The 23,325-nt window shown below is 39.5% G+C and overlaps 1 protein-coding gene across 1 annotated transcript in view; it reads right to left on the bottom strand.

The window, feature by feature from the left end:
- Positions 1-777: 777 nt before the first annotated feature.
- Positions 778-23,325, bottom strand: part of insyn2ab (inhibitory synaptic factor 2Ab) — a 96,071-nt gene continuing 73,523 nt past the window's right edge. The window contains exons 3-5 of the mRNA XM_059358785.1: positions 18,903-20,073; positions 13,623-13,694; positions 778-2,737 (exon numbers count right to left, since the gene is read on the bottom strand). Coding sequence (XP_059214768.1) covers positions 2,554-2,737; positions 13,623-13,694; positions 18,903-20,068 — 1,422 coding nt within the window. The 5' untranslated portion in view covers positions 20,069-20,073 and the 3' untranslated portion in view covers positions 778-2,553. The remainder of the gene's footprint in view (positions 2,738-13,622; positions 13,695-18,902; positions 20,074-23,325) is intronic.

The following is a 23,325-nucleotide window of genomic DNA, read 5'->3' as shown; positions in this document are numbered from 1 at the left end:
CAGAGATCTTGAAATAACGTGACGATATCACGTGTGTCCAGACGTGCATCACATTTAAGTGTCCTCTGGAAACACTTCTATTGTGTTGTGGTATATTTGCAGTGCTTTTTCTAATTGTGTTGTATTGTGGTCTTTGCACCACTTTTTCTAAATGCTTGTGTTGTCAAATTGATAAAGGTGTTTTCTCAATTTGCTTGCGTTTTGTGTATTTGCATGTGTTTTCTTAAGTTGCAGCGCTGTGAGCTCTCAGGGCCACTGTACCATGAGCCTCTGCAGCTGTTGCTATAGAGTACAGTCAGAGATACAAACCAGAACAGTAGAGAAGTCAAAATGCTGTTTTACTGCAGTTGTTAACATAATGCTATAGTTGCTGAACTCAACCAAAATGAATAAAAATGAAAAGTTAATTGCTCTAAGTGGCAGATTTGCAAAATTGGTTTTCTCAGTGGTGCACATGAAAGAATTTTAAGCGGAGGTGATTTGATGTTTCATACAGAAATGCACTTTGGCAGTCGTAGTTAACTTCTCCCCAGACATATTTATGTACACAAACTGGTACCGTCAACTTTTTTTTTTATCAAAGAAACAGGTACTGATGAGTCAACTGGGGGAGTTTCATGCCAATTAAAGCTGTAGAAGTGCTCCAACTGGAAGTCATGTAACACTGACTACGGGGAAGAATGAATAGGACTTTTACCAAAAATAGCTCCTCTTACGTTGCAACTCTATTCCCTCAAGCTTTCAGTAGACATAGGAGCACACCGAATCACCTTCAGTTGAAAATGTTTTAATTATGATGTAGAAACAGTAGAAAAATGCATAATATTGCACATAATCACTAAATTGCACTTTCCCAAGGTACAGATCTTTGCATGGAAATTGGTGACCTGAATAATGTAATCTACTACGCTATCTAAAGATGGGAGGTCAGTATGAGTCTTCCTGACATTTCTCACACATATAACAGTACCATAATCTACATAAGAGCTGCTGTTATAAAATTACTTTAAGACTTCAGTTTATACCTGCTTTGTAACAGCGTTCAAGTTCAGTATCATTGCTACATTATCAGTTTTTGTTTTTTTGTACTTAACCAAAGCTGGTGGCTACAAGTCTTCTCTGCTTTGCTACCGTACTCCTTTAACACTGTATATAGCCCTTCTAATCTTGCAAGTTCAGTGCACTGTTGTTTGTGTGGGTTGATAAACAGATGTTTGGTGTTCTGAAACTGTTTTCAGCAACAACAAAAAAAGAATTACAAGATGAAACTTGCAGTTCAATGGCAAGAAAATGAATGTAAAACAACAGTTCAAGTGTTAGCCACCTGGGCATGAAACATATTTCTTAGATAAGGATCAAGACTTCACATTAGAGCTTCGCTGTGACACAATGAGTGACTGAGAGGCAAGGCAAACTCTTATTAGACTCAAGAGAAATGTCAAAATAGCCTTTACTTGTTGGATATTCAAAAAACAAACCAAAAAAAAAACCACTTTCTAGGTTATCATAGAAAATATTCTGCCTCAGAAGTAGTCAAAACATTATATATTTTGTTAAAAAATCTGAACTAACCCAGAAGAACTTCTGCATTTTTAACAAAACCTGCTTCAAGAGGAGGGGCCCACATGTTTGTTTTAAAATTTGATTTCACAGTACTTTGCCAAAAAGATGCAGATATTCTAAAATATAGATTCTGAACATTTTGTGTCAGTGTATAGCAAACAGAGAAGGACAGCATGACTGAGGCAAAGTTGGCTGGCTAGTTGGTTTGTTGCACAGTGAGCTAAGTTGAGAGATAGAAGGAAAGGCAGACAGACAGACGGAGAGAGATAAAGGGACAGAGTCACAAAGAGAGGGAGGAGACAGGGGTTATTAACAAAGCAGGCAGACGTTCAGTCGGACAGACAAACTGGGCAGGATGTTAACAGATAAGGAAGAAGAGGAGAGAATAGATGAGGTTAGAGGAGCAGTGCTGACACACTGCCATGTACTGTAGTGTGTTTCAGTCTTTTAGGCATGTTCCTCTCAATAGTCAAATGTTTGTGCTTTGCCGGAGGTGGGGCTGATGTCCATTCAAAGATTATAGCTTCACTCATAAAAGGCCCTCCACATGGCGCCTCCTCTTGTTGCCAAGCAATATGCTCTAAGGGGAAAAAGACCAAAAGTGCATTGCATTTGAGAAGGCAATAAAAATATATAAAGAGAGAGCTGAATTTAGAGTGTGTTAAAAAAAAACATCCATCTTTAACCTGCTTAGAAACACATGTGTATCCCAAAGCTCACCTAGTTTTTGCAGGTGTGTGTCCGTCCTCTTCAGCGAACATGCCAGAAAAAGGTTAGACAGAATTTAAAATGTTTTTTGTCTCTGCTGTCCCCCAAAGCTGACTTTAATGCGCAGTCTCAACTCAGAACCCCAAAATGAACTGGTTTCTGTCGTTATCCATTCTCATATGTTGATTACTTCCTCTGAATATTCCCTCATCCATTTCGAGGAATAACAGGGGTATTAATGTGCCCAACAAAAAGGCTGTTTCCAAAGCCCTCATGTTTTATTCAAAGGAACCAGAGTTTCCAGCGAGCATGCTTTTTGGACTCTGTCTTGGACTTGCGTTTCGGGGTGGAAGTGAACACTTCATTGGGGTAAGGCAGAGCTGGGCATTGTTGGCTGTCCAGGGGGCAAAGTCTCTTAATCAGGGGCTGTAGCTTGTCCTCCTGCAGCTTGAAATCCAGCTCAACACTGTAAGGCAAGAATAAGAGGCAGAGTTTTAGAACTTTTATTCAGTTTAGAATTGTATTTTAAAGGTGCAGTTTGTTAGATGCAGTTCAAAACATTCTGAAAATAACTAATATTATCAAGAGAATGTGAAGTTAATTTAAAGATGTCTATGCATTGTGTTGCAGAGATACCTACTGAATTTAGCATGCTAACCAGCTAGCCTGTTCTGACTTGTAATACCACTTGTAACTCAAGATGCAATAGTGAGTCACTGTCGGGTCCAGGATCAAGAAATAGACACACCACAAAGATTAGCGCCTTTAGTTGACATCTAAAACTAACATTCATAGAAAAAATTAGACATTTAAAAACAAGGACTTAATTGCAGATCTTTAACTAACAGTAAAAATTAGGTGATGTCATTGGGGTTTTAAAGTTAGCAATTCAGCTTTTGGGTGGCTATGACTCAGATTTTCACTTTTTTTTATATTAGTAATCCACCGATGTCCAGATGGAGGCTGGGAGGGAGGCAAGCGGTTCAAATGCACTGACAGACACCCTGGCAGCACATATCTCTAGCGGCACATATCCACATTTCAGAGACTCCTCCGAGTAATAGAGTTCCTTTGCATCATCTCTGTATTTTTTATGCATGCAGTCAAAGGGCTTTTCCTGCATAGATTATATTTGTATCAAAAAAAAAGAGCCAGAATGTGGGTTGCTCCTGACATCAGACATCCACATCCGCCAGTATAATCCCAGGCTGGTCATCGTCTGATTTTGTTCCGGCACCGTAGTTGAACTCTCTCTCCGATTAAATCTCTCAGGCCTGGGAGAACTGCAGGGCTTAATCCCATCCAAATGAAACCATTGAGAGGCCAAGCAGACCCTGATTAACTGTCTGTATTCATGCAAGGGATAAATGCATTATTATACACCATCTCTGTTCACTTTATTGCTATTGATTTGTAGTGCTCTGTTAATGTATTTATTCCTGGGGTGCGCAATAAATTTTGAAAGCATCCGAGCAAAAATAAAAGAGAATAAATCATCTGCTATGTGCTTGCCAAAATGACACTCCTCAACAAACCGTACCTGATAATAAAACGTTCGGTTGCTTTTTGGTTTGAGGCATTTTTGATTCAACCTCATTTTCTTTTATTTGTTCCCATCACCCACATTACTCAACGCACTGCATTTTAAAAGCACAGTGAGTTCTCCGACTTACAAAGCTTATTCATGTCATTCACAGGCTGGAGGATTAAAGGTGGAACTGAAGCTGCTGAAAAAGATGACATCTGACATGTCAAGGTCGACCATGTAGTCCTCTCCTTGTCTGCAGGCGCACAAATAGACGTAGGGGTACAAAGCTCGGCCAGATAGGGCAACAGTTTTGATGGGCAGTGTAATTAGTTCGCTGAAGGATATGCTATACTGAAAGTGACATAATGAATCCTGGGAACTGTCTTCACCCTTAAGATAAGTGTCGGTTAAGAACGGAGCTCTATTAAAAGCCTTCAGGGGGAGAAACAGGATGGAGGGCTGTATAGTAGTTTGGCAGGCCTGGACTTCCAATGAATCAATATGCGATTAAATGAAAAGCAAGTCAAAAATGAACAGGAGGAGGAGGTTTGGGCTGCTTGAAACTCAACATCATCATCTAACTATAAAGCAAGGAAGTGATTGAGTGAGTGTGTGTCCTTCCCATATCTCTTGACCCACTCATCTGGCAGGTGTATTACTGGGGATCCAACGGAGCACACTGTGTCGAAATGTAGTGCAATTTGTCCAGACGGTGGCGCTATATCAATGGACTGTATGTTTTGATCTGTAACGTTTGAACAGTTAGTCTATGGATTCTGTGCATCAAGTTGAATATATCCATAAAAGCAACGCCCAGTTGCGCTAAGATCGATTTTTCACTGTCTATTTATCTATCTCTTTTTTACTACCTCTTCTACAAATTTGGAGTAATTTTTATTAAGATTCAGATGTTGCCAGATGGGAAATTAAGAAATATCGTACTGTCGCTTTAAAAAAAAATTGTATTTTGACCCAAACTATTGAACTATTGTACTAAAATAACTTGAAACATCACACACTAGCACAGTGCATTTAAAAACAAAGCTATTCTATGTGCATGAAACTGCAATAACCTAAGGAAAACATGAGGTGAGCGCAGTGAGGAGGGAGGATACGCCAGCCAGGTATGAGCTGATCAGGTATGAGCAGGCATCAGTTTCTGGTGATATGTGGTTGTTCACGTAAATCAAAACAACACTTTTTCTGGGTGCATGGAAATACCAAAACTATTACATATTTGGCCTTTTTTTAAAAGTATTTATTGTATATCGTATAGGCCCTAAAACTATCTTATTAATACAATAGTTATTGTATATTTGGCAACACTGCCAGAATTAGTATGTGGGCAAAGCTGTTACAAAAACCATTGGTGAACCATTATTGTAAGAACTCTTGGCGGGAGTATTTTCAAGGACTCAAGGGAGAGTACTGTTAATGTGAAGTTGATCAGATAAGTGCTTCTCGAAAGTGCTGCAAGCATCACACCACCGTTCTGGACTACACTGCAAGCAGCCCCTCTGGGGACCAAGCAAAGAAACTTTTAATAGTTGAGAAATTTGCCACATGCTCCAAAAGGGCATGCCCCTGACAATGCTGCAAACAGCAATACCAGGAATCAAGCAATAAGCCCATTAGGAATGGGTATGCGCTCTAATGGCCACGCCCTGGATGGTCACTGCACTTGTCGATATAAAAAGGAGTTATATGTTATATCAAAATAAAACCACTTTTTGCACAGTGCTTTGCATGCTCTTCATTTTCTTGTGTGTTTTTTTCTCATTTCCACTTCAAATAAAAGCTAACACTTGCAGGTGAAAACTAAATCCTTGACAATGAAAAACTCGAGCCTTTATCCTGACAGAACTGCTGTTTCTTGCAGTATGTGGTGTGTTACATCTCTTATTCATATTATCCATCATTTTTTTTCCTCCAGCTTTTATCTCTGTTTGTATCTTTTGTTTTATGTTAAAAAACTGTGTGTCTTTTACAACTGCTGTTTAAAGAATGAAAGCAGAGCAGAATCACAGCAGCACAGTGCAACACAGAATAGCCTCAGCAATTATTAAGCAATTAATCACTTGGCAGATCACTGCAATTACTGTACACTGTGGACAAATGCCTCGGTGGGAAGCCAGAGGCAGCACTGTACGATGCGGGTGGCACTGGGGAGCAGGTGCTTCGGCAAACAAAAGCCCTATATCTAAGATCATCTCTGTACACAAACAGATTGAAGCGGCTGGAGACAGGGAGGCTTTTCTAGGGCATTCAGTAAAGCAGATTAATCATCTCTTTAGCTATGCAGTGTGAGTAGCTGTTGCTGTGATCAGTGGCGAGCCGTTTGTTTGTCTGTGGTCGTGGTGTGCTGAGCACCATTCAATGATTGTTGCTCCTGGGAGGGATTCTGCTGCTGTGAGATTTCTTTTTAGCACGGCATACTTTATTCATTCAGCAGTGTATACCTGCTCGCTGCTACTCTGTGTTCTTTCTGCTGCTGGCACCTTTCAGCGCAAAGTCATTTCTCCTCCCGTGATTTCCCCTTTGGCCATTCACAGTTCAAACTCTCCACTTGACAAGATGAGTGGTTCGGGCCCAGTATAGTGTAACATCTTCAAAACTACATGACGGGGCATAGTAGATTGCATCACTAGAGACTGACAGGTACTTCCTCCACCAAGAGGCAACAGTTCAAAGCAGAAACTTCCCGCAGGTTATGTAAATCAGATGCTGAAATTTTTCCCCTGTCATGTATATCAGATATAAAAGCCATCGCCGTTGTCAGTTACATTGCTTTCTGCTTCACAGACACACAAAGAAAAACCCCAATCTCATTAATGAGAACAAAACAGAATAGGCAATCTTGACAATTCTTCACCAAAACAACCACGGCTCTGCCATCTCAGCGTGGGATACAAGTGCTAATTAGCTCCTTGCGTCTCTTCGTATTGCTTTGCAGTTGCCTTTCCCTGAACTAAACTGTTTTTCAAAGTCATTGTTAGTTCCAAATTGGAAACAACCACATTGTATACTTTGATTCTAATGCCGGTTCTTATTCAACACAGCATGATCGGAATCAAATCCTTTAATGCTTTGATCTGAGCATGTTTGTTAAACTGGGCTTCCCGCTGTACTCTGGGTTGACTCTCTGGTAGGCCTCATATAATTTGCTACAGATGCTCTTGAAAATATTGTTTCAACTACACATGAAGATATGTTTTTACAAGGAAATATGAAGAGCAGAAGTGGAAACAGTCTCATCATACTCTCCGTCTTCAAGCATATTGATGCCCTGCCCCTGGCTTTCAACAGGACGCTGGCTGAGCTGGGGCTGCAGCACCGTTAGCTAATAGAGCTAACAGTGTAAGCGCAAGGGGAAATTGAAAGCAGTGCAGAGCGGCGGTGAGTGGGACACACAGGGACTTGCATGAACTAACAAGCATGTAGCTCCAGAATGGCAACGACAATAATTTGCTACTGTTTGAATAGAGAAGCTTGGATAAGAACTAGAGATAGACCAGCCAATATATATATCTGCTGATATTTGCGTTTTTTACTTGTATAGGCATCGGCCAATACGTGCGTGCGTTCGCCAGTCAATTAGCCCATTTCACTGAGCCAACACCAGGCAAGGCTTGGTGGAACATCTGCCATTCGCTAGTGAGCTGCTGCTGATACCGGAAAAAACACATCAACACATTAAATATGTGGGATCATCTGAGGAGCCACCACCTCAGCCTAGAACAACACAATGTTTGCTATCGAACTGTTTATATGTTTTGTTTGTTTTGTTAATAAATGTTTCTTTTTTTGTTTAAATTGAGACTTGTGTAACATTTGTTATCATTGTGTCATTTTTATAATGTAAATGGAGGGAGAAAAGGCAACATCGGCTTCAAGAATCGGCCCAAAAAAATCGGCAGGACATATCAGGGATCGGTTAAGTCTGATGTCAAATAATCGTTATCGGCATCGGCATTAAAAAACCCGTATCGGTCGACCATTAATAAGAACACACACAGAGGGAGCGGGACTTCTCTTGCCAGAACACCATTACTACACTATATCGTTACAGGGTTAAAAGGTTTTTAGTGCCATATTAATGTTCCGAATGCTTGTACAGCCCCTTTAAATACTAATACCACCACCACCACTACCACCACTACTACTAACAATAACATCCTCTAGTGATATCTAGCTAGGAAGATTTTTTGTGTCAAAGATTTGCCTCCATTCCAAGACAGTGAAGGTTGTTGGAATTTGTCCACAGCACTAAAAAAAGTTAAACAGCAATGATGTCTTGATTAAGGCCATGATCGATTTGCTAAGATTACCACAATTTACAGCCTTAATAGTTGGGAAGGTACAAGTGTAAATAAAAGCTGCAAGGTAGACATTAACTATGACCCCGAAGGTGCATTTCTGCAAGAAACATCCAACCACCAAACTTAAAATTCTTTGCTTTCATCCGCTCACAGCGGGTTGATAGTGAGGGAATTCAACAACGGGTGTTCCTTTTTCTCTTGTTTTGTTTTCATCCGTAACGACAAGCTGTATTGAATTTGCTACTGTCCCTGGCTGACCTCATCTCCTCCACCGGCCCTGAGGCACATAGATATTGTAGTAGCCTATTTAGACTTGACAACCATTCCAAAATTAAGGGTCAAACATGAATAATCAGAAACTAAGCTGAAATATTTAAAACTGGCAGATAAACCCAAAACTAATTGCACTGCTACCACTAGAACTAGGTGATAATGTTGCCTTTTGTAATGTGAGTGAGGAGACCCTTTAGGGGATGTCTTTACTCTCTGATAAAATGGACAGTATCATTACAGTTATTCCCCTTATTTACCGTCTATACATTCAGCCTCTCTCTCCCTCTCTTTAACTCGCCATATGTATGCCCTATTTGTTGCAGTGATGTATGAGATGCTGCAGTATACCGAGGGTGGGTGGAGACTGTCAGGGGAGAGCTGAAGTCTGGATAAGACCCACAGATTGACTACCTGAGCTCAGCAACCGCTCCAGTCTTGAATTTATCGGACATACTGGTGATGTTGGGCTGCTCTGAAATTAAGGGCTACATCTCAGGGGGCGCTAATCTTGGTTACAGTTGCAACATGCAGTTGCTGTTTAACTTTGAGGCATAACCTTTGGTGTCAACTTGCTTTTCCCAGCTTGTCCCCCCCCACCCCCCTTCTGTATGCAGGCCTCCACGTCAAGCTGTAACACAGAATGGTTTGACTGCCCTATCAGCAGTTAACTCCCTGTATTAATAGACTATTATAATAACAGGGATGCTGACGATGAGGTTAGGTAGTGACAGTAAAGGGTACATCAGAAATCGAGAGCAGAGATAAACAATAAAGCAAAGCTTTGATTTTTCTGTCTAAAAACATCATTCAGTCTTGGAAGGTTTGTGCAGCTGAAGAATATTAAACAGCACTATTTGCAGAATTTAAGATATTGATGACAATGTCTTTGGCAGAGACAGATAGGACCGTGACAGAGTCCTACCCTGCTTGCCAAATAAGACTCTGCTCTATTCAATTGGGTGATCTGAAATAAACAACATTTAATGATACAGAGCACAGATGAAATGATAATCTTCCACTTTATTAGTGCTCCGCGGAGTGCGCCTTCAATGTGATTTTATTACCAGACCACATGCTCTGGTTTAGTGACAACAGACTGAGGGCACTTCTTTTGCCATCAGAAATTGTTCAGAGTTTGTTAATTAAGCCAAGCTGCTTTACCGACATACAGGCTTGGCACAAGATAAGATCAGTGAGGCGAGAAAAAGAGAAACTCAGCTATAGGCTTTAGGACTTTTCCTTTTCCTCTACACAGTGGGCTTATTGCTGCAGTCGTACAAATTGCATTGCTCTTACATCTAAAATATTTACTCCTAAGTTAGATGGAGCCAAAATGCTCTGTTGTCACATGTATCTGCAGTAAGACATAATTAAGCAATAATTCCAGTCAGAATAACCTGACACAGATAACACCCTTCACAGGCTCATATGTCCATTTATTTACATAGTTATACATATTACCCACTCTGCTTAAACCCCTATATTGAAAGCCACTACTACTTATATACAATAGGGACACAAAGAGACACACACAGGCACATTGGAGCGCAGTATGCAGGCTGACAAACACAGCAGAACACCCACAGTACAGTATGGTACATAAAAAAAAGAATATTGGAGAACGAACACAGGATAAAAATATATATTAAAGTAAAAGAAAATACTTTGTTACAGTACCTGTTACCTATTCTGATTAAGCTGCATCCTGTGTGCTTTGCCACATTAATTATTTGTGATCTTTGCATGATTCATGTAAATGACAAAGTATAAATAAAAAATAAAAAAGTAAAATAATCTGCTGTGAGAATTATCATAGAGTTTTTCTCGGAAAATTGGGGTGTTCGTGTCTTATCTAACCTTGGCCCTGTTTACTTCAACATCCTTAGGTGTGGTACAACAGCTGGGTGTAGGAGTGGGTTGAAGGTGAGAGGCCTTATTCTATTTAGGTGAACTCCATCTGCTTTTAAAAACATAATTTTGTCCCAGGAGATTCTTCACAGATCGGTAGGCAAACAAGACTTGACAGATCCGTTTAGTTAGGTCAGACACCAGGTCATCAGGAAAGCAACAGGCCTTAACATTATTTCTCTTGACATCTGTCTGTGTCTCTGATGGCGGAATCAGATTCAGGTCCAATAATTTTTTGGATTCGCTGAGATCTGGTACATTACCAAGGATTGTTGAGTCAGTTTTTCACTTCTTGCTGAGTTGTGGTTATCTCCCTTTTGCCTTCGGTTGTTGAATCTTATTCTCTGATGGTGACTCAGGCTCATTCTGTAGGAGCTTAAATCTCTTTTCCAGTTTTATTGACTACAGTGCACAGCTGCTCTCTGTTTTGCTCTGGTGAGAGTGGCTGTAGCTCTGCCGAACTCTGTCTCTGTTATCCCTTGTGGTTTCGGAGCGATATCGATAAAAGGCCTTGTGTTTCTGTTTTTCCTTCAACTTAGACCAACACCAGACCAAAGCACCTGTTTTGATGCACTAGATGGAGAACATGAAACAATGTTTAGTCATGCTCCTTAGGCAAGCGAGCAGCTCATGTCTGGGTTAGCTGTGTTCATATCCAGTAGGTTTAGTGCGGCCTGGATTAGGGAATACGCCATCAAAATCTCCAATGTGAGATGTATTATGATATTAAGTTGGTCCACTTTCCATTTCCACACCAGCTACACGTGACATGATGCGATAAACATGAAGTCATCTAGATTTAAGCAAGAACACTTTTATATTCCTATTCTGAATCAAGTTTTAACATGATGAATACTTCCTGTTCATGAGTCCAAGTCTGTTTGTCATTCGATCATAGGCATAATGGAGGACCTGAGTCCAAGGTTTAAGGCGTAAAAATATCAAATTAGTAACTAATGGTATTAAGTGACCCAAAAATCAGAATATATTACAACAGCTGTCATTTGAGCAGAGCTGCACTGACAGAAGTAAAATATGGTTTCACATGAATTAAGATGTGAAAAAAAGACCAAAGCCGTTCATGATTTAGATCGGAGGCGGGCGAGGAGACGTGACAGTCATACAGAGAGATGATGGACAAGAGGACACTTTTTTATTATAGGTGATGTTAAAGTGCCGTGTGCCATTGAGGAGGTTTGCCTGGGAAGCAACTTTCATCAGACGCTGTGGCAAAGAATGTTCCATTTTAATATTATATTAGACTTTACTTTTTGTATGTTTTTAGCAGATTCCAGCCACAATTTTAATGTCATCATTTATTTAAATTAAAGACGTATAACGCTCGCTCATTTTCATCATTTTCAGTTAACATGTTTTAATGTTCAAAAAACAGAACACTTTTTCACTGTGTTTAAATATACAGTGCTTAACAAACTTATTAGACCACCTGTCATAAAAATGAGAAAACTTTCTAAAGCTTATTTAAAACTGAATATGTTACTGGCAAATCAACTAAATTCACCTTTTTATACCCAGATTTGAGACGGCTCACTGGGCTTCTTTGAGAGGTCAGAAATGAATCAAGCATAACATTCAACCACTAAAACTATTTTTTCTGTTCAGGAATACAAGTAACTATAATTTGACATCTTAATCAAGAAATAATGATGAGCTCTACCATTTTTACATTTTTTTTGTAAAACAGTACATTTGAAAATTCATGGATTACAATAATAATTATATTTTAGCATTAAAAATATCATTAAAGTTAAAAAGCTTCTACATACTGGTGTATTAACCATTAAAGAATGCTGTTATTTTAGGACAGCTGTGGCATAAACTGTTGGTCTAATAAATTTGTTTAGCACTCTACCTGTATCCCCCCTCTGTCTAGTTAAGCCCCCCTCTCTTAAAATGCGTTTTTGTATTTACTGGACACAAAAAACTGACTGGGTTGTCTTATTACATAGTATGTAGCTTGGTAAGCACTCCAGATACCCAAATGTATGTACACAAGCACTGAAAAAGTGAGTTTTTCATAATGTGTCCCCTTAAAGGCATAATTATTTTTAAGCCAAACTAATTTTTTTTCTCTGTGAATAAAGGCAGACTATCTGTAAATAACTTGTACATCACGACTTGCCATGCGACACTTGTATAAGAACAAATTTGTGAGGCCAGATGATTTCTCATCCTCCTGTATCTGATATAAAAATCCTGCTTTCAAGTTCCAATATGGTCTTACACCACAATCTGGGTCAGCTTGACACAATGCACTCGTCAAGGGAGAAGGGAGAGGAGGCAAAAAATGTTACATAAAGCGAACATCCTGAAAAATGTGCAGGATAGGACAGTTTTCTTTGCAAAAAAATATCCACGGGTATGTATACAAAGCATAAGGCAGAAGCTGAGAAAAAGATCCCCTTACAGCAGCCATGTTTGATATTCAGAAATGATGCAAAGTTTACATCTATCATTTGTGATTTCAGACCCATGTGAACACAACTGAGCAATCCAGCTGTACAAAGTGCATTGTCCTGAGAGTATTTAACAAATAGTTGTGCGTTTCCTGTTTTAGGGAACAAGGTAACAAGCGGGTTCAGCAGAAGAGGCTTTCGGAGTGAAATGACAAATGACACAAGGTCAAAGCTTGAGTGGATTTACCAGCTGCTTCTCGGCCATTTTTCATCTCATAACATATCAGAACACTTACATACGCTCACACTGTGTTGACAGAAATACAATGTTTCCTTTAAAATGAAAAAAGTCTAAAGAGGTAATCATGTCTTTCTGTAAAAAAACAAAACAAAAGAAATGCTGACGTGAATGACGTGCTGAAGTTTTATGGGACGTGATAAAACTCTAGGTCCCCATTTACTCTGTGACAGGGTCAACTGTATTTCCTATCCTCTCTAATTCACTTCCCACTGCTGCGTATGATTACTTATTCATTACAATGAGGCCATACATCCTCCAGAAATCCTTGCAAATGATATTGGAGGTTTTATCGAATTTATCATCCATTGTACTGCAGAAAAACATGCTGTACACCCAATATAGTGCTGCAAGTAGTATATCCGTGATGATTATTTTATGATTCTTCTTAGAACATTTTCAGTATTTTGTTCAGCTACCTTACCTTAGCAGGATCATTGAAAATGCAATACTCTCCATACATTTTCTTTTACATTTTCAGCACAGAAAAGCATCATTGCACCAAACATGTCTTGTAAGCATTCCCCTTTCACACTGAATCAAATTATCATGCAGGAAACAGCATTTAGTGCAGCATTAATGACACAGTGGCAGTGAAAAGGGCCCACCTGTAAATGATGCATGCGCTGTTTCGACAAGTGTCACAATTTGCTGTGTCTTGTCCTGTTCGGTAGGTGAGCCTGTGAACAGAGAGAGATGAAAAGATATATATGATCCCCAGTGACAGGCTTTACCTTCCATATTTCAACACCTGTGGGCATCAGCTTCCAGCTTAAATTAGTTCGGCTTGGTTTAGACCTGGTGTTGTTTGCTCCTAACAGTTGAAAATGCAGCAAGGGCTCTGATCCTGCAGTTCTCTCAGATTTGGTTAATCAAGTGTGTAGACTTGCTGATTTTACATAACAGGATTACCTCGCTTTGCACGGCATAGTTTTAAAATCTGTTCTGTGTCTCTACTCCATAGGCAACAGGAAGTAAGTAGCAACTAAATGCTGCATGAATCATGTGTAATGAAAAAATCAATACCGTTACATTCTGCGATATACTGTATATCTTTCTTTTTTCTCATACAACTCAATTTACTACAGACATAATGAACATCAAAAAAAGCAATCAGCAAGACAAATTGTATCGGCTCTGTTTATGGCATAGGTACATAGCCCCGAGGATCTGTTGTCTCTTCTGTAGAAGAGATGTCATTTGTTATGTTAAAAGACCTCCACAAAGGACTTACTTAAGCCATCTCTCGGGCCTGATGGAAGCTTATATGCACACTTGTCAAAGATGAAACATTTAACATATAATGGCTTTGTCACACAGTCCTCATCTTTCATATTTTTTCATTCATATTTACGTCATTTGAGTTTGCATGAGCATGCAGGTCTGCATATTGCTATCCGTGCTGTAAGTCACTGCATGCAATGGCAGGCTGCAGTGGTCTGGGGATAATGGGAGGGGCTGTGCTCGAGCTGCACATGTAATTGCTTGCTGTCACGGCAGCCCTTCACCCTGTCGGATGACATGTGGAGGGGTTGGACCTCAACTGTTCGCCGTGACATGAGAGGTGACCTCATTGGGGGAGACAGAACAGTGTGTGGATCGAAAACGCTGATGGGAGCTCAAGGTCAACAAGTTCATCCATCCTGCCCTGTTTCCCAAATGAAGTCTCTCTGAGCAGCTGTGAGCAAGGACAGTAACTCACTGCACAGACAAGGTCCACACAAGTGCAGTGCAGCTGCCTGGCTTTTCATGTACATCCTTGTAATTTAAAGAGCTTCGCTCTAATAATCAAAGCGTATTAACCTAAATTCATAATCACTGTGTGTACTCAGCACCAAACAGTTCCTATTCCCATTCAGGGCAAAATGCTTATGATCCAATATGGTGTCACTGTATTAAATAGCACAGAATGTCACAGAGGATGATTTCATAGATGCTTCATGGGGGGGAAAAAATAACTGCACCTCTGAAAGTCGTTCTGTAAGCTGACTGTTTGTTGGCACAGATTCACTGCTGTGTTGTTTGCCCACGTCAGCTGTCCTGGGATATGTCCTGCCCTCGTCATTCCAGTTTTACTGTCCCCACCCCCTGCCTACGTGCCTGCTGCTCTGCCTGCCTGAGAATTAAACAGCATTTTGCGTTTTTATTGATAACCTGCAATCAAAACCTACAGGTAGATCAGGCCGCACTGTCTAATGCTTTCAAGAAGGGGCTATTTCTGAATGAAATGCACTGTAATTCGTATATGGTCCAGGATGTAGACTGTTTTGATGACATGCCTATTTCAGATGGAATTCTCCTCCCTTTATATCTATCTGCTATATCGGACCAAAATGATACAAGGAAATGCGTATTGAATATTAGGTTGACTGGTTCTTACATTTATCTTATTCCTTAGACGGGCAGATGCATGTATATGCATAGGGTTATATATACTGTATGTGTGTAAATGTCTATATGTTTATATGCACATCTGTATAATGGTGTGTATGTGAGTATGTGTATGTATATATGCATCTAGCCTACGTTGTTGTTGTTTACGTCGTAGTTTATTTTTCAGTTTGAAAAGAGGAATTAATAACATTACATTACATTACATTATATGTCATTTAGCAGACGCTTTTGTCCAAAGCGACTTACAATAAGTGCATTCAACCTGAAGGTACTAGACATAGACCACACTGATAATATTAAAGTTGTCCTAGTTTCTTGCTCAATCACAGCATTATTGAATATATCTTTAAAAAACCTTGACCCGCTTTTATACATTACATGAACATAGTGTTCATGTAATGTATACATGAATTAAAATAAAATAAATAAAATAAAATGAAATGTCCACCCTCTTTTACTGGGGCATCATTCCTGCTTTATGGGTTTAGAACTGCACAAGACTTTTTTTTATCCTGGAATGGTTATGGGTGCAGCCAGACCTTCCTTAAGTGCTGACACAGTGGTATGGAAACAGGTCTAGCTATGCAAGACTAATCATATTACGTACCATATTGACGTGTATTATTACAGTGACCTCTAGTGGCTGTAGCAATTATGATGCGAAGAAAGGAGGAAGTGAGGTAAGGGGGCTAAAGACAGAGAAGGTCTGCAAAGGGAGGACCTTGGGGGAGATGGATGGGTCTAAAATCACAGGACTTTGACTCACGAGGCGTGTTCGTGTCACCTGTGACAATAAAAGTCCTGCTATGTGTCACCTGTGCAAATGCACCCTGTAGTTAGGCACAGAAGTAGTTATTTTAACTCACCTTACTTCTAAACCAAGTAGTCCATCTTATGACATTTTAACGGCAAAGGTTGTATTTCGTAAGATATTATATGAGCCATTCAAGAGGGTAGTGTTTGAAAATAGTCTAGAGACACAGCAGATCTTATTTTGTGACCATTTTGTGATCTCATTTACTGACCATTTAATGAAACATTGTGACAAGAATGGGTAGAGACTTTAATATTTGCATATAATGATGTAAGATAACCTGCAGTTGCCCCGCGTCACACATAGAATTATTAAGTTGTTGTTATTATGAAATATGAGGCTTTGAAAAAAGACTAATATTCTGAAAGTGTTTTCTCTCTTAGAGCCATTTTGAGACGAAAAACCTTGAACACTATGCTCATGTAATGTATAAAAGCGGGTCAAGGTTTTTTAAAGATATATTCAATAATGCTGTGATTGAGCAAGAAACTAGGACAACTTTAATATCATCAGTGCCTCACATCAAACATTATCAAGTGTCACTCACCCACTTCTGCTTGAGTTTGGAAAACCTAAGGAAATGTAAAACAGCTGACATGCGATTGCATTGCTTGTATTTCCTTTTTGCAGGATGTCCGTGACAACCATCTAGTGTTACGTGTGACTTCATCAGCATTAAGTGAAACAGATGACAAGCACATGCATGATTTTTAGTTCCTGTTGCTCTTTTATAGGAAATACTTTTCTTCTTCTGCAATGAGCTCATGGGACACATGATGGAAATAAATAGAAATCCCCCACCAAATAGAGAAGTTGGATATTTTGTAATAATTTTATTTCCAGTGTAAACAGTGAATTGGAGATATGTATAAAATTCCTTTTTACAAGCATTGTTGGACCAATAGATGACTTTATCCCTTTGTCACTGCATGTATGCTAAAAGCAGTGGCTTAAAATCACTGGACATCATGTATTTATTCCCAGCAAACAGGGAGGCTTTTCGCTGGATTCATCTCAAAGTGTAGCTTTAAAGAAGGCTATCTGACTGTCCAGCCATGCAAAGAAGGGAACAGTATTTAGGAACATACTGTGGTAGGCAGGCTTCGCGTCTTGTAACTGCATCTCTCTAATAACGCTAAAGGAACACAAGGCAGTGGAGGCACTATAATAGCAGGCACAGTTTTGTGGAGATGAAAGGCAAAGCGTTATGAGGCTGCACTAATTGGGCCTTTAAAACCAACTTCCACAGATCCACACTGGGGTGCCTTGTTCTCCACTGGATATGGATAAGACTTGAATACAATTTGCTTTGTGTTGCTATGGGTTTTAGAGATGGAGTACATTGATTCTTATGATTGCGCTGCTGTAGGAGTCTGGCTGTGGATATGGCTTGAGGACTTTATGAAGCTTGTTAATGTGTTTTCTCCTTTACAGGTACGGTAGGTCTCTAATGAAATATAATACATAAAAAGGATTGAAGACATACTTGCTCTTCCATTACAATTACATGGAGACCGTGTACATGTACAGTGTTGTTCTTTGTCTTTAAATTGCCACATTAGGCGGTTGATTATGTTACACCGCTAGCAGATTGTTTTAACCATGCTAGCAGTATAGCTCAATTACCTTCTGATCTTTCCTCTAGTGCCACCAACAGGTCAAAGTTTTAATTTATCCAGTGAGATATTTCAACATCTCCTTAGTGGATCGGCTCTGTATTTTTGTTGAAATAGTCATGGTTCTCAAAGAATGAAGCTTCTAATGTTTCATCTAACACCACCATGAGGTTGACCTTTTTGGGCTTTATTGAAACATCTAACAAATATTGGAGGGACTGCTGTGAAAATAGCATTTTTTACACTTCCAGTTCCCTTGTCTCCAAGTCTATGGGTTTTTTATAAAGGGATTTTGATTAGGTGCCAGAATTAAAGTCTGTAGTTAACACAAGTTTAAGAGATTCACATACATTTTGAAGCTTTCATGTGTCCTTTAGGCAGTGACTAAAAACTGGTTGTCGCAGACATTAAACATCATCATGAGTTTAGTGGTGGTGACACTGAAGTCAGGCGACCATTGTGTAGTTTTGTTCATAGCCTTTAGAAATAGTTTTAAAAATCAATCTAGGGTTTATTTGTGAAGATTATCTTGCAGAACATAACATGTGAGTATCATAGACTTCTGTAAGCTGCAGAGCTTATTTTCTTTAATAATTCAAAGGAAAATCCCATGTACTTTTTGTCTTGGTACAGCATCACAGAGTTGCTATCCTGGATGTAGGCTTTTTATCTTGTAAAAGGATATTCCTATCTTTAGAACTAAAGTTTTGGCCATCTTGCAATTGTTTATAATTTCATTGCACTTCCATGGACATTGCTGAACATTGATATGCTGCTAAAAATACATTTAATGAGGCAAGACATGACATCAGACAACCATCCTGGTTTTAAACAAACCCTCTTTACGCCTTGCAGCCAACCTCTATATCACTCCCAACATGGGAGTGACAGATACTGACACTTTGTCACAACCTTCTGCACCCACAAGGCACCCTTTAGTATCTGTATGAGATGGCTTTCCATTAACTGTAATGTAAACCCATGCCCATCTGTAGACACTTAGAGAACAATATATTATGTACAGTATGTGTGCATGTATATACTATAAGGTGTGATCTACTCACCCTTCTCTCTGCGCTTCACCTTTCTCCAGCTCCTGAATAACTCCAAGTAGGACCTTGATGGTCTCCTGGCTCGAGCTGATGAGGCTTTCCATGGCCTGCAGCTGTGCTTTGATATCCTTGTCTCCAGATAAGGGCATTATCTGCTGGCTGCTCCCCATGCCTGGGGCTCTCGTGTCTCTTGGAGGAAAGCCCTCGTCCCCCCCAACTGTTTGCTGGAGTTTAGAGGAGGCTGACACATGCCTCGTCCGACACTGCCCTTGTGACTGTGCAGAACATTTGGCACTATGGGGAAGTGTCTGTGATTGCTGTTCGTTTAACTGTGTGCCTTTTTTCCGTTTGCAGCTCACAGACGGGCTTCCTAAAGACTCCACCTGTGTCAAAGAGTTCCACGCAACGGGGCCAGTGCCCTTTGACTTGTCCTGTGAAAACTCTGAGTTAGCCAGCTGGCGCTTTGAGGAAGTTCCAGCATCCATGTCTTCTTTGGGTAATCCTTTGTGTTTGGTCCTTGTCCCACAAACCTGGTACTCTGTTTCTCTTTTGGAAGGAGTGCTGCTTGGATGGCACTCTTCCGAGAAATGTGAAGAGTCTGCACAAGAGGGTCCGTCCAAACAGTTGGCACTGGAAAGCAAATCCTCTGTATCACTGCTGTCATCAGTGTGGTGAAGCAGTGCTTTTGTCTGTCCCACAATCTTACCCTTGTACTTAGAGGACTCCCCGATAGGCTGTCCATCCTCTCCTCCTGTCTTTATGTCACTCAAAAAACCATTGTTTTGTCCTTTATAATCTTCCACCAAAGCAGTATGTTTAAATGTATGTCCCTTTTTCCTCTCAAAAGGGAAAGTCTTGTATCGCTTAGTGAGGTCCGGTGAGGTCTGGACACCAGTACTCTTGGTCACGTTTGGAATGGAGCGTCTGGCAGGCATGGTCATGTACTTTCTATGTGTCACTTTGCAGGAAATGGATCTGGAGCGTTTTCCCCGATACTCATTCTGAGCTTCACAGATATCCTTAAAACGCACTTGTAAGGCCTTGTTTCTTTTTTTCACCTGCTGCTTGCCGGATTCTGGTCCAGACTGTGCATCAAGACTGTGTGATGGGCCTGTCTCTGAATCTGATTCATCGGAATTTGAGAGAACAACACATTTGGTGTCTTCTTTACTCACCATATTTCCTGAAAAAGTTGAAAAGAGAGAAAAAAAATCAGTCTGTTTGTTTCTCTGTTATCTAGTGGGAAATAATTTAATGTATAAGATACTGGAACAAATTATTATTTTCTCCTTTGGGACCATAACTTTTCATCCAGGTAACACATTATAAGCCTTTATTAAAAACACCAGCTGTGAACGCTAAAACCTCTACACAGCAAAAAAAAACAACTAAAAAATCACATCTCATCAGGGCAAACTCTCCAATTGTATATATGACTAAACTTGGGTCTAGTCACACAAATTATTATTACTCTTATTCTGTATTTCCATTTCAGATATCTCTTTTAATGACATCCTCTGTTGGGTAACACAGAAACAAATAAATTATTTAACCAGGCTTGTCTCAATGAGTTTGTCCCCAGGACGAGGACGGCCTTGCCAAAAATAGCACCAACACATACAATAACATAAAAGCTCATAGATTTGGCTAACATTAAAAATATTAGATAAAAAAATTGCACATAGGCAGCCTGGACTAAATGGATTTCACTATGTAATATTTACCAAACTCATACTGATGGTTAAACCTTGGGAGGTTTATGTCTGTCAAGCTTTAGAGATGCTCCAACTTTGAGTCACCTAACATCGTCTATGCAGAAAATGAATGGAACGTCTTTATTTCTTCTATTTCAAGAACCAGCTGCGCCTGAAATAACTCCTTTCACTTTGCACTTCTATACCTTGCCCACCGTTTTGTTCTGCTAGCCATACTGCTGCACAGCTCATTGCCAACACTTGCAACTGCTAGTAATGTACTGTAGTTTGTCACAAACAAGCTCGCCTGCCAAAAGCCTGATCATTTGCTTGAGGACACCTTTTTGGAATAATAATTGTGTTTACGCTAGGCTCCGTGCTCCTGCTGCCACCATTCAAAAACTCTGTTCAATGACTTATGTCACTTGTCAGCCTCAAAAACACGCCTCAAGCTAGAAGCACAGTTTTTTTCTGTTAACTTGGGATCTTATCACTGTCAAGATGCCAGATCGCTGCTTTACCTCATCAAGCTAAGTATACGTCGGTTATCCTAACATATATTTAATTTGACTTCATGTCGTTCAGGAGATGTTTGTGTGCTTGACAATATTATTTAAATACAGGACTGCCTGAGCTGCTGGCTGTTATTGCTCTCTTGATGATAACTTTGAGCAGCGGACTTTATTTTTTCTTCAAATGCATTAGGACTCATTTATGTTATTGATTTATATTGTGGGGAAAATAGCAATACTCATGTTTCAGTATTAAGTGTTTTGGGCTCAATTGGTTTTGTGGCTTATTTCCCCCCCAGCTCCCTGTCATTGTTGGGGTTTCCTATTTGATCACTGCAGACTCTCTTAAAGGTAACAGTGTGCATTAGCTTTAGTGATTTAAATACACTGCGGCCTTGCACACAGCCTGTTCTCTTGGCTTCAAGGGAAACTCCTTTTGTTGCACCTTGCAGAGTGACATTTACATTTTATCCACACTGATCCGATTCAGCTGTACATTAGGGAAATGTCCTAACTCAAACAAATGGGTTTATGTGACAGCTCGCTTCACTGTTCGTCATATCATAATTACATCTAAACTGCTGAGCTCCTGTTCTCTGATCTGGTACACTCTGCCGCACTCACTGCCAACCTCAAGCTTCCTGTATATCCACCCACTTATGGTCATCTCCTTATCAACGCTACATCACATTTTACAAGATTTTTTTTGCATTTAGATTGCTTGATAGTACTGAATGTTCCCATATGGGTTGGAGGTGTTTTGTTAAGGAATAGCTGAGGTGCATTTGGCCCACTGGTAGAAAGTGTTTAGTAATGTATTCCCCTTGTGGTCAGCAGCTGTGGCCCACACAACACATACTAGACTCTACATAATAGCTGGTGTTTGGCTCCTCCACCTGTATCCACCTGTGGGCTATGAAGTCTAAACTCCCCAGGGGGAAATTTATTATCTCCACTCCCCAATCTGTGCTGTGCTGAGCACAGTGACGAGGTCAGAGCCGAGACATCTCATATAAAGTATGAAAGTCTGAAGTCTGAAGTCTGAAGAAACTCAACAATTACATCATTAATCTGTTCCATGTGAGCTGGCTGACAGAACTGATCTTCAACTTTTTTTTTGCTACAATCTTTTATTTAAGGATGAAAAACAAAGCAGCTCAATCATAAGTGATTGTAACATAAAAGTATCTGTGAGATTGCCTTTTGTTTTTATGCCCCAAAACTGTAGAACACACCGTTTTTAGATATTACAATGGTGATCTATGTAGTATTAACAGAAAATTAAAGATCTATCCTTTAAATGTTGCTTGTTATTTGGAGTAATGTTTAATCATTTGCTTTTAGATTTTTTCTATTGCTTGCATTTATTTCACTTTATCCTATTGACTTCTATTTCTTAATTTTTTACATTTTATTGTTGCAATTTTCTTGTCTTACAAGATTGTATTTATTGTTGTTTATTTTGTGTCTGTGTTCAATTCAAAGCAATTTGGGCTGCAATGGTGCTACATAAATTTTACGAATGGTAAAAATTCACTTGAACATATTTGTAAATGAGAAACACTTTTCAGTCTAGAGTAGGAGTGTTAAAGTCTCCAAAAGTGTGAAGCATATTTTCAAACAACTGTTTTAGCATTATGGTTTATAAGACACGTCTTAGCACTACAGCAGTCTGCGTAAGAATTGAAATAATTGCTTTGAAGCACACAAACCATAGTTGTTTATTATTGTTACAAATCAATGAAATTATTACTTGTTGTGTTTGTAAATTCAGCACTATGAAGAGCTGGAATCAATGTCCTTCATTTATAATAGTTTTTTTTTGTTTAACTCCTGTCATACAGCACTAATGATGCACCAATCATTAACATTCATTTCTCTTTCAATTAGTACATAATTACTCATGTTTAATTCATCATTACCTAATAGTTTCAATCACTTTTAAAGCCATTGCATGTCATGTGTCATTTTGACATATTTCCAGTGGCAAAGCTTGATTTATATTGATTATGTAATAAATCAAAAAACTGCTTTGATCACAGAAAAGGGGCAAAAATTACTTTCATAATACAACAGCCTGCTGCTGTAGTCACTCCCATGCAGAGTTTCAAATTAAGGTCCATATGATCAAATGAGAAATATTGCATTTTCTGTCTCAACCACGATGAAACACATTTCATAGCTTGAACATGGAATATATCAAGAGGCACAAGGAAATGAAATGATGTC

This window comes from Centropristis striata, chromosome 20 (assembly GCF_030273125.1).
Source record: "Centropristis striata isolate RG_2023a ecotype Rhode Island chromosome 20, C.striata_1.0, whole genome shotgun sequence".
Classification (NCBI taxonomy): domain Eukaryota; kingdom Metazoa; phylum Chordata; class Actinopteri; order Perciformes; family Serranidae; genus Centropristis; species Centropristis striata.
The sequence above is the reverse complement of the archived record's forward strand: the minus strand, read 5'-3'. Positions and strand labels throughout refer to the sequence as shown.